Source organism: Sciurus vulgaris (genome assembly GCF_902686455.1).
Source record: "Sciurus vulgaris genome assembly, chromosome: 3".
Classification (NCBI taxonomy): domain Eukaryota; kingdom Metazoa; phylum Chordata; class Mammalia; order Rodentia; family Sciuridae; genus Sciurus; species Sciurus vulgaris.
In genome coordinates, this window is record NC_136463.1 from 52,383,710 (window position 1) to 52,400,791 (window position 17,082).

Here is a 17,082-nt window from a genome sequence, read left to right on the forward strand (position 1 = left end):
TTACAAATAAATCTAGCTATATGGCTTTCCTATGTCCTCAAAACAAAAATAACTTCAAAAAGAAAAGATCATTCAGAGTTACACAGAGCACGCCAGCTTTCCTTCTCCAAAAGGGAAAATGAAGTTTCATGCCAAATAATCCCAACAGCTCTGCTCTCTAACTTCAAGCAAATACAGTTAGGCTTCCTCGGGCAGCCCTATTTCCAGAGAGCAAATTTCAGAACAGCTTTGACATGACCACAAGAAGAGAAAAAGATGCTTTCTGGTTTCACTGGGTCACAGTAAGGACTGGGTAAGCTCCTCTCTCTGACCACAGCCACACCCTGGTCCTGCCTGGGGAATGCCATGCTCCTAATATGCGGGGCCCACTAAGGGACAGAAAGCAGCAGATGTGATCCAGGACAGTGAGCCAGAGGGGCTGAGGGGCTGGAATCATGTTGAGCAGTTGGCAGGCTGGTCAGATGGGAGTCTAGATTCCAAGTGCCATACAAAGCAGGGGAGTGACATAATCCAATTTCCTCTGAGGAGATCTGGCTGCATTATAGAGAATATAGTAGGGGGACATATTAGAGTTGGGGGCTGGAGGTATGGCTCAGAGCACTTGCCTAGCAAGCATCAGAGTTCAATCCCCAGCACCTCCTTCATCCCAAAATAAGGAGGAGGTTGGGAGACCAAATAGGTCTGCCTTCACTAGAAGTCCTGAAGTTATGGAAAGGAATTGTTGGCATGCCCTCTTGGCTTAAATAAACTCAACAATCTCTTAAGGACAGTTTTGGGATGGTGCACCGGGTAGGAACAGAGGTTCTAGGGCAGGGCTTCTCAACTGGTGGGGGAGGAGATTTTGCCCCCTTCCGGGGGTATATTTGACAATGTCTGGAGACCTTTTTTTGGTTATCACAACTGGGGATTACCAAGGGCATCTAGTAGGTAGGGACATCACAAATGCTACAATGAACCCATCAGGCACACACCCGACCAAAGATTTATCTGACCTAAAATGTGAAAAGTGCTGAGGTTAAGAAACCCTTGTATGGTGCTGCATTTCCTAGATTCAGGTCCTTCCGGCTCTCCCATTTATTAGCTATGTAACTTGGGCAAGTTACTTAACCTCTCCGTGATCTTCTTAAGCCCAGTGACTTTTCCTGTTACCAAGGACAGAAGAAGAAAAATGAAAGGGAATTTGGAAGTCTGTTCCTATAGTTTGGATCTAGAATATCCTTCAAAGGCCTGTGCATTAAAGGCTTGGTCCCCAGCTTATTGCTATTAGGAGGTGGAGGAACATTTAAGAAGAGGGCCCTAGTGGAGACCTTAGGTCATTGAGGGCGCTGCCCTCAAAGAGGACTATGGGAATCCAGAATCTTCTTATCTCCCTTTACCTTCCTGGCCACCATGAGCGAGCAGCTTATTCCACCACATGCTCCCAGCTGCTTCTCCACAGGCACAAAAGCAATGGGTTCTACCTGCCCATGGGACTGAAACCTCCAAAACTATGAGCCAAAATAACCTTTCCTCTTTATAAATTGATTATCTCAGATGTTTTGTTACAGTAACAGGAAGCTAACACAGCTGACCTTTCCTCACCTACTTTTCTAGGTAGAAAGAACACTCTCGAATAGCCATTGGGAGGGGAGTGGGAAAACAAGATAAAAGAAAGAGGGACCACCTTTCCCAAAGTCTCCTCTTTCCCCCAAGCAGGGAACTAAGGAGATGTGAGACACAGCTTTAAGAAAACGGATTCAATGCAATGGACTTGAAATAGATGGATCCAGGTTCAACTCTATTTCCACCAAGTATAGGTGACCCTGGACAACTTACTTAACCTAAATCTCTATTAACTGTAGAGTTATCCTTATAAATATTAAGCATGATAACTATTTTAATTCAAAGTCTACCGATTATCTACTATGAGCCAGGTAGTAATGGAATGGAAGTCACAAAAGCACCAAGTAAGACTTCTGGCATAGAAAGAACAGTGTATTTATATATACATATGCACATGTATAAATATATATATCAATTCTGATTTCAAAATGTGTTTGCTATTGTTATGGTTTAGGTGTGAGGTGTCCCCCAAAAGCTCATGTGTGAAACAATGCAAGACAGTGTTGGAGGAGAAATGATTGGGTATGAGAGCTTTAATACCCAATCAGTGAATTAATCCCCTGATGGGTTTTAACTGAGTGATAACTGAGGGCGGGTAGGGTGTGGCTGGAGGAGCTGGGTCACTGGGAGCACGCCTTTGGGGTATATTATATCTAGCAAGTAGAATCTCTCTCTGCTTCCCCATATGAACCACTTCCCTCCACCATACTCTTCTGTCATGATGTGCAGCCCATGAAGTGGAGCCTGCTGTCTATGGACTAAAACCTCTGAAACTTGTGAGCCCCAAATAAATTTTTTCCTCCTCTAAAATTGCTATGGTCAGACTTTTAGTCACAGTAGTGAAAAAGCTGACTAATACAGCTATGAACTTACAGAATCTACAAGGTAGTGGACATATGTTTATCTGTTAAGCATTCTATTCTTTGAGGAGAAAAAATTGTGATCCTATAAAAGCCCTCCTTGGCCCACATTCACCCCCACAGGCATGTGACCCAAGTGTGCCCATTCAGAATATCCCATTCTTCTGGCCACATGCCCAGGAATGGCCCTGGGAACCACGCTGGGGCAATCCACTCTTCCCTGGGCTTTCTCTGGAATCCCAGGCTCTAAAGACTATCTGAGCCTTGCAGAAGAGCTATGGAGGCAGAGCCAGTGTGAGACTGAAGCCAGAGACAAGTTAGTGTGTCAAAGACCTGGCAACATTGTCTGAGTCCTTGGAGCCAGTCCTACCTGAAGCCACTTGAACCCTTGGACTTGCAGGTTATAAAAGGCGACAAATGCCTTTCCTTAAGTTGGATAAAGTTACATTTCTATCACTTGCAACTAAAAGAGTTTGAATAAGATAAACAGAAAATCATCGTAAATAAAAAAAATCACCCATTACCCACAGCCCACGGAAACTACCATTAACCTTGGAGTATATGTTTCTCCTAGGCTTTGTTGGGGTAATTATTGGCTATGTTTTTGGAGAGTGGAGGTCACTAGGGTGATTATTTTTTAAAACAACAGAATTTTAAGATAGATTCCCTTGAGCTAGACTCTTGATTCTGCCCCTTTGATTGGGTGACTTTGAGAAAGTGACCCAACCTCTCTAATACAGGGGATATACATAAATGACCAAGTTGCACATGGACATTTTATTTAGTACTTATTATGTATTGAGGACTGAACCCAGGGGCACTCTACCCCTGAGCAACATCCTCAGTCCTTTTTATTTTTAGGCAGGGTCTCACTAAGTTGCTGAGGCTGAACTTTCAATCCTCCTGCCTCAGGCTCCCAAGTTGCTGGGATTACAGGCATGAGCCACCATGCCAGACACACCTTAACATTTAAAAGAAAAATTCAGAAAAAGAATAGTTACCTATGTGCACAAGTTTTAAAAAGAATAAAAGCCTGAGCTCCCTGGGCCCTTCATTCTTTATTAATCCAAAATGATGGGCTCTAAGCAAATGATGAAGGGATGGGAAACTGGGGCTGAACCATCAAAATGCTTTCTGTGACTTTTAAATTATTCAAGAGAGGGTTAGGAATCAAATGTCCCGATTTAAAGCAAAACAAAGCAAAATTAATAAAGCAGTTCTCCTAGCTATGTCTGGATCAGTTGTGTAATATGTACTCGATTAGTTGCCACAGCTCGTGAAACATCTTTTTAAATGACAGCAGATTATTCAAGAATTTTTTTTTTTTTTTTCCCTTTTTGGCACCAGGAATTGAATCCAAAGACACTTATTGACTAAGCCACATCCACAGTCCGTTTAATTTTTTTTATTTTGAGACAGGGTCTCTGAGTTGCTTAGGGCCTTGCTAAGTTGCTGAGGCTGTCTTTGAACTTGTGATCCTCCTGCCTCAGCCTCCAAGCTGCTGAGATTACAAGTGTGCACATTCAAGAATATTGTTACGGCGCAGTGCATCCTGGGTCGGCGCAGCCATGGCGGCTCATGTCCTTTCCGCCTGCGGCCTTCGCACAGCTGCCCCAGGTCCCCGCACTGGCCCTGGCCCGGCTGCTCAGCACCGTTTTGTGTCCCGCGGGGAACCGACGAGACCGGACTACGCAGCCGGCCTTAGTGCTCTAGCAGGTTCCAGAGAGTTACACAGTAGTGCCGCCAGTATAGTGACACACCTCCTTTGACGTTAGAGGGAATCAAGGACCGTGTTTTGTATGTCCTGAAACTCTATGACAAGATTGATCCAGAAAAGCTTTCGGTAAATTCCCATTTTATGAAAGACCTGGGCTTAGACAGTTTGGACCAAGCAGAGATTATCATGGCCATGGAAGATGAATTTGGGTTTGAAATTCCTGATATAGATGCAGAAAAGTTAATGTGTCCACAAGAAATTGTTGATTACATTGCAGATAAGAAGGATGTATATGAATAAAGTATCAGACCCCTTTTCCTCACCAAGAGAGGATTCAGATGATCCTGGTGAGTGTGTGGAAGTGAGAACCCATTCTGGCATCACCACTGACTTTGACAGAGCAGTTCTCCTGGACTTGTATTTAACTTCTCTAAGTGTATTGCCCTTTGAAAATAAATCTATAAAACAAAAAACAAAAACCAAAAAAAAAAAAAATACTGTTACAATAACTTTGCTCACTCATGATTTAACTTCACTCACTTTTACTTAAGTGAAAAAGGGATAGCTCTAAAGCACAAGCCATTATTGATCTTTATTTAGCAAAATCCATAAAGAACATAGCTGATGTATCAATTAACTGTGGCTATTATAAATTAGTGTAATGCTTTCCTCCTTCCAAAGGTCTGAGGTTTCATCAAAACTCCAAATGCTAAAGACACATGTGTAAACCTCATCCATCCTGCATCTTCAGAAAAAAAGGTTAGGAACTGCTGCACAGTGGGATATGTAACCGAGAAAGCAATGGTAGAACTGAAATGGCAAATGAGGAATGGCACTCAACCTCCAGACGAATGTGAAGAATACAGACCAAAAACATATTCTTTTCATTTTCAAATTAAGATTCAAAATGAAACCCTAAACACTACCTCACTGGGCTTAAGGAGGATGAGAAATACTGCAACGGGAAGAAATGCCTTGTCTAAAACAAACAAGAGCTCCAAGAAGGAAGCAGAGAACAGCACTGTGTATACAGCAGCCAGAACATGCAGGAATCCTCATTGAATAAACATTCAAAGTGGGGTGGGGGTGGGGGGGAGAAGAAAAAAAATTCTGTGCAATGATTTGATTAGCAAGTGACCAACCTTCTCAGACACCAGCCCTCGGGACGAGCCCTCCAAGTCCTCATGGACACGATCAAGCAACCAGAGCAGGAACTCCAGGGCGTCATGTTGAGAATTACCTTGGAACTGAGAGCCATACTTGGAAACAGCATTCTGAAAGGGAATCAAAACAGAGTTCATTTCAAACCTTGATTCAACCAAATGAATGTCCTAGAAGCACCAAGCTATTGAATGTTCATCCTTCAGCCTTGACCTGAGATGACAACTTGCAAACAACCCTGGGGTAGAACTGTTCTTGGCTGCCAACACTGCTCCAAAGTGGTACGAGGGTCTTGGTACAGAAGGCCCCTTCCCAGGAAGGACCACTAATGTGTCCTATGCCTTGAAACCCAGTGTTGTCTCTGTCAGAGGATTTGGATCTGATGGGCATCTGTGCTCCCTGAAGCTCTGGTCCTTTGATTACTGGGGTCCCACGCTCTGCTGGCCTTCCCTCCATGGTTCTATTCCCATGCTGTCACAGGCAAACATCCTTCCCGCCCTGCTTTCTCCTTCTGATTTCACACTAACATCATTCATTCCCATCGCTCCGGCTAGTTCTTGCATGGGAATGACCACACCGGCAGCAAAGCTGACTCTCAAAGACACACTGTATATAATTCCTTTACTGCCTCTTTCAAATATGGATGAAAATTTAAGAACACAAAGTTCTCTTTCTGTGGTTTGATCAGTAAAAGATTGATCCAGCCCTCTAGTCCTTTAATAAATTTGTCCTGAATGCTGCTCACATGCCTGGCACTATTCTAGGGACTGAGTCACAATGAACGAGACTGGCAAGACCTCCTGCCCTGGTATCCTCATGTTCCCTGCCCCTTGTTCACTGTCCTTCTCTTAAACTGTGTAATAATTCTCTCATTCTCTGTGTAAATGCACATTCCAGTTTTTGAAAAGTGTATTTCAAAGGGTGATGGATGTACATACTAAGAATAAAGAATTCAAAATATAAAGAAGAACACTAATGAAAAGTGTTCTGTACTGGAACACTACTGTTCTCTATCCCTAATGACCCTCCCCAGTAGGTAGCCACTCCCAGCTCCTGAAGCATCTTTCTAGGGATTTCTGTTCTGCATGTACAAGCATCCAAGCAACTTAGTGTAAGCAAGTCTCACACATGCACATGCACAGTGCAGTACAGCTGTTTGTCCCACTCTTAGAATGCAGAGCCTCCAGATTCATACCAAACAGGTCTGTCATCTGCTTATGCCTGCCAAAGGGGCCAGTCTGAGTAAGGCGAGGGACCAGGACAATCCTCACCACTGCCACACGACCTGAGCATTTCCTTTACTCTTTCTTTTAATCTTCCCTTGAGACTTAAAGAAAACTTTAGGTTGAGATGAAGCAAAATTCAAGATCTAATTAACTGAAATGCTGGTTCTGAGTCTTTTATTCTGATCACATTAGTTTGGATTCTTCCCTAAGCTTTCTTATACTTAGATTCTCAAGGGCTTAAGTCCCAAAGTAGGGCTGTCCGATTTAGCAAATCAAAAAAGACATAGGGACTAGGGATATAGCTTAGTAATACAGCTCTTGCCTGTCTGCACCAGGCCCCAGCACAACCAAAACTTAAAAAGGCTCAGTTAAATAAGCAATGAATTGTTTCAGTAGAAATGTGTTCATATGGGCTGGGGTTATGGCTCAGTGGTAGAGCGCTTGCCTAGCATGTGTGAGGCACTGGGTTCATTCTCAGCACCGTATATAAATAAGTAAATAAAAAGTAAAGGTCCATTGATAACTTTAAAAAATTGCCCATAAAAGAAAAAGAGCAATGTGTTCCTATGTTCCATGCGATACTAAAAATTTATTGTTTATCTACAATTAAAATCAGCTGGGTATTCTGTGTTCTATCTGGCAACCCTACCCTCAAGGGACCATCAAACCTACATCTTAGTATCAACATTCTCTCCTGGGTGTCCCATCCAACTCAAATCTCTAAAACCAGCCCTTCCTCTTAATGTAGGTGTCATCTCTCAGATTCTCCCTCATATCAGCAACCATCAAGTCATCTGTCAAGCAGCATGGCCCCCAAAATGTCTCTGCCCTTCCCCCATACAGCTGAATCTCATTGCCAACACTGAGGTCTAACTGCTGCTCACCCAGAAGAGAAAACCTACCTAAGGAGCCAGGCTCTGAGAATCTCCGCCTTCGCCTGCCCCCCAAACCTTATCAAACCACTGCACTCATGGTAGACCAGACCAATCTTCTGCAGCCCAGCTAGGTACTCGAAATCCTTCTGTGCTCTTCTATTCACCACCTAATAGTCCAAACTTCTTTTGTGATCTGGCCCCAGTATACGTCTTCTACCAGTCTCCTGCCTATTCCTGTATTCAGGTACACCAAACATGCTTTCCATCTTCTGTAGTCTATATCTCTATTTTTACTCTTCCTTCTATGTGAAATCCATTCCCTTCCAATATCAAGATAATCCTTTAAGATGAATTCTCTTTATCTTAGACTGGCTATATTGCCATAAAATCTCTCCAGAAAGAATATGGCAACTTCAAGAAGGTGGACAATATAGGACCTTAAAAATGTCGCTCTATATAAACACAGTCATTCCATTTTGAGGGCTTAGTCTAAGCGAATGAGAGATACAAGCAAAGACATTCCTCTGTGTTTCAAAGTTATCTGATGGAAAACTGATATTAGGTGGCCATATTAGGTGGCCAAAACACCAGACTGATGAAGAAGGGATCCTGGTTTTTTTAAACAGCAATGTCTCTTGTACATCACTGAGAATCTAAAATTGATTTTAAGCACATAAGCTAAGATAAACTCCAGATGGCCAAAAACCTTAATATAGTCTTAGAAAAACTAGAAGTACATAAAATAGAACATCAAAAGGCATGACATAAATAAACCTAAAGCCTCCAGTACAGGGGTAGGGGGGAAAAGGGGACAATTTAGAGAAAATATTTGCAGCAAATACGACAAGGGTGAGGCACTTACAGCAACAAATGAAAAGAACATTAAGACCAAAGCCAGATGGAAATAAGCAACATGAAGAGACTGCGAGAGCAGACTTATAACTAGTCAAGAAACATGGAAAAATCCCCCCCCAATCAAAGAAACAAAAATAAAAACAAGATGTTATTTCTTTTTGTTCAATAAATTAATAGGTGATGGATCACAGCAACTATAACATTAATAAATTACATACTTGAAAAATTCAAACAGAATATATCTTAAACGTTTTTACCACAAAAAAAGGTAAGTATGTAAGATTGGTGGATATGTTAATTAGCTTGAATTAATCATTTTACCATATATACATACATCAAGACATCACATTATATATTGTAAATATGTACAGTTTTGTCATTTATAACCATCATAAAGCTGAGGAAAAATTAATGAGAAAAAATACTCAATGTCCAGGAAAATATGCATCACTGGTATATCTTATCCTTGTCATAATTATTTGAAAGGAAATTTATCAATGTAGATGGTAAAAATAATTGAACCCAATAAAATAGATTTAAAAGTTAAAACAAAAAGTTATATGTTTAAAATTGGGGTGATGATTACACAGATACATTTGTTAAAACTCATTAAATTCTACACTTAAACAGGTTGTTCTTCACTGTATGTATTTTATACCTCAATAAAGTTGACTTTAAAACAACAGAAAGATAATAAAATAATTATACCTTTACTTTGACTATGTAATGCCCTTTATAGGAATTAAATTTATGGAAATTGTAACAGAGATGAGGATGATGATTTAAATAAAAGAAATTTCAATTCAGTGTGATAACTGGAAACCTATATAGTACATTAAATGATATATACGATTATGAGAAATCGAGTTTTGTAGACTATTTTAATGACCAGGACAAAGTCTTACAATAATATTCATGTGAAAAAAGCAGACTACAGAAATGGAGTTTCCAGTCTGTCTATACTTTGCCTATATATGCTTTGAAACACATCAACATGCTTACTATGATTATCTCTAGGGGGCAGAGTTATAGATCTTTACATTTTCCGATTTTTTGCAATACACATTTAACCGCATCATTAGAAATACAAAGAATTACAGATGAGGCTCTAAACAGAATTTTTTAAAGTGTTTTTATTCATTTGCTGTTAAAACAAAGAGTGCTCCTCCTATCTGTGAGAGGCTGGAGAGACTCTGGGACAGGTAGGGACAAAAGCACAAACCCATCCCATATACAGAGCTGAGTATATACATACCCTAGTGTGCTGGCCCCTTCCTGGGTCTAAAGCTAACAATCCATCATAAAGACAGGTCTTCTTAACAAAACCTTATGTGCCTCGGCTTCTGTCAGTTCTCCAGCCTCTCCACCTGAGCCACATGAGCTTTCATTAATTCATTTGGTAAAGGGGCTTTCAGCCCCTCCCACCTCCTCAGTTGGCATTTTCAGTTCCCAGAGTTTGGAAGGCACTTTCCCATCACCCATATCCTTGTTAATACCTTATCCTTCAAAACCCAACTCAATATTTGGTTACCTCTTCAGGTAAGCCTTCCCCAATTAGCCCAGGCCACCTTCCCCAATCAAATCACATCCTCCTGCCATTACCGTCACAGCACGTTGTATTTTGCCTTCTTAGCATGTCAGCAGTTCTAATCATGTGTCTGTGGGATCAGTTCATTAACATCTATTTCTCCCCTAGACCATAAGCTCCTGGAGAAGCTGATTTTGTGCTTATCACACATTCTATGTTCCTGATACACTACCTAGACATTGAATAAATACATGTTGAATGAATGAATGTTTCATCATCAGTAATAAAATGAGCCCTCCTAGATTTCAATCCCTAATGTTTGCGAGCCCAGATTCTGGAATCCTCCACTTTACCCTCCAAGCCTGGTTACCTGAAAGACCTGGGAAACCCCAGATTATATCTCCCTCATTAGCAGATTAACAACAACTCAATTATCCTTCAATTCCCCAAGGTTCACTGGGGAGTTCCCAGGCCCTGGAGAGAGAGGAAATGCTGGTGAGTCATTGAGAGTGAATACTAATTTGGGAGGTTTTTTTTCCCCAAACTACTCCATCTCTTCCATGCTATAGTAACTGGGTGGGAATGCATCTGGCAAGGGAACAGTTATTCAAAGATTACCTCCTTCCTTCCTTCAGGTCTTTCCAGGTAAGGAGGTGTAATTCGAGAACAGGACACTTCTTAGGTGCCAGACACTGTTGTCAGGGTTCTGCATATAACAATATAACAACCTCACGATCCCACATTACATATGAGAAAGTTGAGGCACTGTAAAATTTAGAAACTTGCTCAAGGTCACGAAGGCCCAGAGATATTGGTCTTAACCACTATCAGTACTGCCTCTCATATTTAAAAAGCTAATGTTACCCAAAAAAGACATTAATGACACCCACGTGACTGCTGCAAAACAGTGCTTCTTCATTAATGGAGGCGGGAGAGAGGAAGGTGGGGGTTGGCATCCTTGCAGATCACAAAGCAAAAGACTGCTTTCTCAGGCTGAAACTCAAGAGCTGTGATGCTTGTGGAATGAACACTGACAGGTTCCCCCCTCCCCCCAGGAACAACAATCACTGGTCTGTGGGGAGCTTCAGCTCTCTGCCCAGAGCTGTGGTTTTTCAGCAGGAAGCAAGCCATGTGCATCAATTATTAGGAACTCTTTCATCTAACTGGGACCCCAAACACATACCCCACTTTAACCCCGGGCAAAGTGATACGATTTGATTTACAATGTCTCATGACCCTGCAGCATCCAGAGCAAGTAGACCGTGATCCTGCAGACAATAAACGCAACCCCAAGCTAACACATTATAGGGGGGTTAATGCGCACGAAACAAAAGGATGCCATCTCCAAACTAGCATACTCACTGCCTCCCCTGGCCCCTCACTCAGCATATTACCCGGCCTATGGTTGGTTCTCAGTGTCCACTGAGCTTAGAATACAACCCAAAGTCTTTACCACCGCTTGCAAGGTCGTACATGATCTAGCGAACCTCGTCTGCTTCCCTGAGCTCCAGCTACACGTTTTTTTTCCACGCCTCCCTACTGGGCTCCTTCGGGAGGGCCTATGGGTACTTGCTGATTCCTCTTCCTGGATTACTCCTAGATTTTGACCCCGCAACATCCTTCTCAACAATCAGATCTCAACGTAAGCATCGCCACTTGCCCCGAGGCCTCGACCTTCAAAGTCTTGATTCCCCACCTGCATCCTTCTAAATTGGAAGCAGGCGTTAGAACCCTGGCCCACCGCATTTGATACTTCAACAAATGTTTGTTGAATGCAAAAATGCTAAATACACTTAAACCTGCCAACTCTCTCCACCCCCGCTCAAAATACTTGGGAGAAATTAATTCATAAAGAAAACATACGCAAGCACTACTGTAACTCATCATCACAAAACAAAGGCGGTAACCGAGGCTAAATTGGTAAATGAACTACAGAAGATTGAACTACGGAAGACCCCAAGAAAACCCTTTTCTGGTTGTGCACACACTTTTCAAGAAGCGAAATCACCAGGGCCAGAAAGAGGTTGCCGCGGAGCGGCGAGGGTGGCTGGCGGCAGAGCGCTGCCTACCTTGAACTCGGCGGAAAGTTGGGGCGTATATTCGCGAGTCCAGAGCGCGCGCACCAGCGCCGCCAGCTGCTCGGTGACCTCCGCGCGGCCGGGCGCCGCCCGGTAGCGCCCCAGCGCCAGGAACTCAGCCAGCAGGTCGGTGTTGCTGAGGCACTGCACCACGGCGTTCATGAAACAGGTGTTGCCGTGGTTCTTCAAGCCCTGAGCGCCCGGCGGCCGCGCCCCGTCGCCCGCGGGGATCTGGGGCTGGGGTCCGGCAGTGCACTCAACCCCAGGGCTCCCAGGGGCCGCAGGAGCCGGGCCTGGAGGGCCGATAAAACCCCCCTCGCCGTCGCCATCGCAATGTCCCTGCTGGGGCTGGGGCCGGGACCGAAGCGGCGAGTCCCCGGGGCGGGAGCGACTGCCCAGCGCCAGCAGGAAGCGGCTGAAGAGGCGACGCAGGGAGCGGCGGCGGCGGGGCCGGGGCGCGGGCGGCCCCTCTCCTGCTGCGTCCCCCGGGCCCGGGTCCATGGCTCCCTCCGGTGTGGCTCCCGGAGCGCAGCCCCCGGGCCCGAGGCAGACGAGCAGCTCTCAACACCTTACAACCCCGGAAAGGCGCCTACCACCGCTACCTGCGAGCCAGGTGTGCGAGGACCGGGCGGAGGCGGAGCCAAGGGCGGGGCCGCCCCGCCCCGCGCGGGAATCCGGCCGCAGGGCCGGCCTTAGGGCAGTGCCCGGCCTTCCGTGCCCCCGCCTTGTCCCTCCCCACCGCATAGAAATGAATAAAAGCACTGGGAGACTGTCGTAGTCTAGTTCCCCATCCTTCCTTACCTCTCGTAAACCAAGGGATCTGGGTTTTACCTCTGCTCCCGTTCCCCGCCCATCCTTCAAGCTGTGGAAATAATACAGGAATGAAAATTTCGAAAGTGCCTAGGAAACTGCAAAGCTCTGGCTATTACTAGTTTTCTAGGTTTTAAGTTCAAATAGAAACGAAGAAAAGGGAGAGGAGAAAGTCTCCCAAGGGCAGTCTCAGGTGTGGTGAGAGACGAGCTTTGGGAGCTAAGGGGTGGGGAGCGATTTTGTGCACCGCTGGTTCCCCCGCAGGCTCAGGTGTGTGCGGACAGGTGTTGCCATTTCCTTGAAGCCCGTCTGCCCCTTGGAACAGGCAGAGTCTTTGCTCACACCCGCCATCCCAGGATCTGAACTGAGAGCCGCGTTGTTGCCCTGTGAAGAAACACCCAGACTGGTCGTGGATTTCTTTTTCAGGCTACAGACTAGAGTCATGTTCCAAAAACTTGCGAGACTTGATCATCCTTGTTTTAACTGGTGAAGTGGGCTTTAAAAGGTTCACCCAACGTAGGGAGGCCACCCGACCCGTAAGGAGAACCGGAACTCGACCCGGCTCGATGGCTTGCCAAGCTCAGTCCTTTCCAACCTCAGGAAGTTTTCCGGCTCTCAAGCGCGCCCCCTACGCGTTTGCCGGTTCACTCAACGCAAAATCGTAGCTGAATCATTGCCCAATCAGAGTGAGTTTAGCCCTACCCGCCCTTGATTCCCTGAGTAATCCTAGAGGCCTCTGCTCACTTTATCCCATAACTTTCAGGTTTATAACTAATTAGGCAAGTCTTGCAAAATAAATTCTCATCAGTTTCTAGCTAAGAAAGAGGTCAGCAGCACGCAGGATGCAGTGTTACAATAGCACCCTGAAATGTTATTTAATAAATAAGTGATCATCATTTATTAAACATCCTTGATCTTTCAAATAGGGTAAAATTACCCTGGTATAACTAAAGCAGCATTAAAGGATACAGAATATGCTTAGAACATAAGACTACTGTGACCTGGGGACTTGAAGTGTTTCTGGAAAAATGCCATCATTTACCTTCCCTGGAAAAAGATACCCAGCTGGATGATTAATACCCAAGTTCCATTTCATCACCCTTCTGGTGATGAGCACTGGAGAAGGATACCATGGCCAAGTTCCATAAAGCACCTCTGAAATTTCATCTTTGAGAATCGCCCCAAAATCCCAACAGGCAGTTTAAGAACCCATTTGTACTAACTCTGTAAGAAATTCTGTTAATGCTTTGACATTATTTCACTCACAATGGCCTTTTGAGCAAGAATTTATTCTTACTTGAAAAAAGAGAAAAGTCAGGTTGACAGTGTTTTAAAAGCCTGCCCAAGGTCTGGGTTTAAACCTAAAGTCTTGCCCCATGCAGCTTGACCCATGAAAGTTCTTATTTTTAGAGAATAATAGCAATGCTCTCTATGGACAGATCATAAGGAAAGTCTGTGGGTTTGGCAGAGTCACAGAAAAGAGATTATGACAGGAAGCCAACAACTGGGAATGTATTTGTAATTTAAAAAAAAAAAAAGACTTTAAAAAAAATTACAGTCTGGACAAATTATTCTTGAACATATTTCAATTTTATGTACAATTTAAGAATGTAAAATGCATTCTATAAAGGAAAGGAGAAACTTAGAGATAAAATATTTAAAGACTAAAGAACAAAGACGGCCATGAACGGTGGAGCTGCCCAAACTCAGCCTTCAGCAGGACTGTGCTGCACCGTGGCCAGGGAGGTCCGGGGGCTTCAGGAGGCAAATGGGTACTTCCAGCGCAAAATGGCTCCATCTGCACTTACGCTAATGATGTACTGATTTCCAGGACTGATGCGGAGGCGCGTGATATTGCCACTGTGTCCCACACCAACGTGAGTCACTTCCCCCTCGTTATAATCCCAAACTTTAACCAGATGGTCACTTCCACCTGAAAAACACAGTTATACAGCATCACTGCAATAGACTAGTGAGAAACTACCCTGGCCTCAAAAGAACCTTTTTTGACCAGGTATCCCCAAGCTGCTTGTCTGTCATGTATCTTTCCAGCTTCATGACTCAACTTCCCAAGTCACTGGGATTACAGGCATGGGCCACTGAGTCTGGCAACCAGATCATTGCCAATGCATTCCCATGTGCCAATTTAAAGAAAAACCTATCTTTATATAATGCTTTGATTATAAAAAAAAAAAAAAATCAAACATGGCTGGGTATGGTGACCACACATTTGTAGTCCCTGGAGACAGAGGAGGGAAAGTCCCTTCAGCCCAGGAGATCCAGACCAACCTGGACAACATAACTGCCTATCACTTAAAAAAAAAAAAAAAAAATCTTAAAAAAAAAAAAAAAAAAAAAAAAAAAAAAAAAAAAAAAAACTATGCATGTTATAGTAAATTCAGGGGGGAAATGCAGAGATGAAATTACCCTTCAACATCTTGGTTCAATTCCTTCCAGTCTTTTCTCTATTGGTGTATGGGTATATATATATATCTGTATGTGTGATTGGAGCACACCGTGTTGATATCCTGCTTTTAGTCAATGTGTTTGTGGAATTCTAATTCATTGAGAGCATTTTTTATTAATGTCCTGAAGAATCAATCAGACTGGCAGGAAATTATACTGATATTGTTTCAATCATATTGTGTAGTTAATGCTCCCCTGAAATAATGGTGAATTCATTTATTGGAGGTGGGGGCACATCATAGCATTCAACAATAAAAGGGGATGAAAAGACTGGCATTTAGGACTTCAGCAAAACATAGTGAAGAAAGGCAACTGGATGACCCAAGACACCTAAAGGTCCATTCCAGTCATCCAGTCCCACCACACAAAACAAACCCAGCAACAGAAGGCTCCTTAAGGCTCCTCTCATTGAGTGTGTCTTCCGGATCTTTCTCTTCCACCCACATTGGTTGTTGTCTTCAGATCTGAATCTAATCAAACTGCCCTTGAGACCCTTTTGCCAGCTGCTCCAATTACCTCCCACAAACGAGTCCCCTGTTCCCATCTAAATAAGACAAGCTTGGCTTGCTTTTCTAATCCAGGACCAACCTGTGACAAAGTGCACTCCTTCCTGTGTGATATCCATGCCATTTACTGACCCAGACAAGGAACCTTCCAACTCTCTGATTACTGACCCATCAAATACTTCCCAGTAAGCAATCTGGAATTCAGGAAAAAGCATTAGGCAGGATTCAGCTCAGTGGAATCATCCACACACATGCTAACAAAAGATGGTTCTACTTTATATAGAAGGTAGCGAAAATACACCATGGGATGGTATGGGCTGAAATTATAAATAGGCTACAGCAGGGGGTGGAGAAACCATTTTAATATTTTTAGTATTCCTTTTCAAATTTGCATGCTATTTAAAGCGATGTTGATATGCTGATAAACTGAGATTGTGACAGAAAGAGCTTTTGATAAGACTAAGCAGATTAAGTCTGTAGCAAAATGTAAAAGAAAGAAGAACCACTGACGGTTCTGCTTCTTCACTGAGAGGAAGACAGCAAAGCTGCTGGTGGGAGAGGAAGTTTCTCCCTTCCAACTGGCGAGTGAGGAGTGGGGAATGAGCACTCCCCAGAGTTCTGGAGATGGGGGCCTTATCCAGTCACCTCCCCACTGTGATTGGACCCTCCCTCTTCCTGGACCTACCCACTCATTCTCAACTTTCCCTTCTGCCCCAAAGCAACAAAACATTCCATAGGGTGGAATTAAAAGACAAATATAATGTTGGTCCTCTCCTAGAAAGGGAAACTAAATTAGGGGCCAGGAGAGAAAAGTATTGAAAGCAGGGAGACTTTTCTCTGAATATACAGTTATAGTAGCCCCGGGTATTAGCCAGGGACATTGGTTCCAGGATCCCCCGTGGATACCAAAATCTGAGGATGCTCAAGTCCCTTATATAAAATGGCATAAGATTTGCACAGAACCTATCTTACCTTTCTATCTGTCCCACTGGTGATTATTTGGAATTCTTCAGGATGATAACACACACACTGGAATAGGGTATTGGCCAGGATCATCTGATTTCTCCTAAGACGCCTGAAAAGTAGATTCCAAAGCTGTGAAGCTCGACTTTCTCTTCCCTAGAAAATGTTCCAAAGCTGTGAAGCTCGACTTTCTCTTCCCTAGAAAATGTATTTAGTATTCAAACTGCATTTGGTACAAGCTTGGACTTGGGGTGGTTAATCTATCTCAGACTTCTCACACTGTTCATCAGGGTAGCATTTGCATTTCTTCAAAATAGACTTCTGGTTTCTCTGCCTACCTACTTCTGTATCCTCTCATCACATCTATCAGTGGCTGTCAGATGATGATGGGCAGATAGGAGGGCCCCTTTCCTAAAGACACCACAAAACCCAATG

General features: G+C 43.7%; 3 protein-coding genes across 7 annotated transcripts in view; 1 reads left to right on the forward strand and 2 right to left on the reverse strand.

Annotated features, from left to right (window-relative positions):
* USP43 (ubiquitin specific peptidase 43) overlaps positions 1–12,536 on the reverse strand; it is a 66,867-nt gene extending 54,331 nt beyond the window's left edge. For 3 of the 4 annotated variants that reach the window (XM_079134358.1, XM_079134361.1, XM_079134360.1), the window contains exons 1-2: positions 11,894–12,535; positions 5,322–5,453 (exon numbers count right to left, since the gene is read on the reverse strand). In XM_079134358.1, coding sequence (XP_078990484.1) covers positions 5,322–5,453; positions 11,894–12,403 — 642 coding nt within the window. In that variant the 5' untranslated portion in view covers positions 12,404–12,535. Of the gene's footprint in view, positions 1–5,321; positions 5,454–11,893 lie in introns of all 4 variants that reach the window. The other variant, XM_079134359.1, reaches the window with a different exon arrangement.
* Positions 4,026–4,645, forward strand: LOC306657900 (acyl carrier protein, mitochondrial-like). Its single transcript, XM_079134371.1, is given in 3 exon segments — positions 4,026–4,172; positions 4,176–4,198; positions 4,200–4,645. Coding segments are annotated over 3 exon segments (435 nt in total). The 5' UTR covers positions 4,026–4,040; the 3' UTR covers positions 4,480–4,645.
* A 1,165-nt stretch (positions 12,537–13,701) lies between the features above and the next one.
* Positions 13,702–17,082, reverse strand: part of CFAP52 (cilia and flagella associated protein 52) — a 47,213-nt gene continuing 43,832 nt past the window's right edge. The window contains exons 12-14 of one of the 2 annotated variants that reach the window (XM_079134364.1): positions 16,657–16,759; positions 15,767–15,878; positions 13,702–14,645 (exon numbers count right to left, since the gene is read on the reverse strand). In XM_079134364.1, coding sequence (XP_078990490.1) covers positions 14,470–14,645; positions 15,767–15,878; positions 16,657–16,759 — 391 coding nt within the window. In that variant the 3' untranslated portion in view covers positions 13,702–14,469. The remainder of the gene's footprint in view (positions 14,646–15,766; positions 15,879–16,656; positions 16,760–17,082) is intronic. The other variant, XM_079134365.1, reaches the window with a different exon arrangement.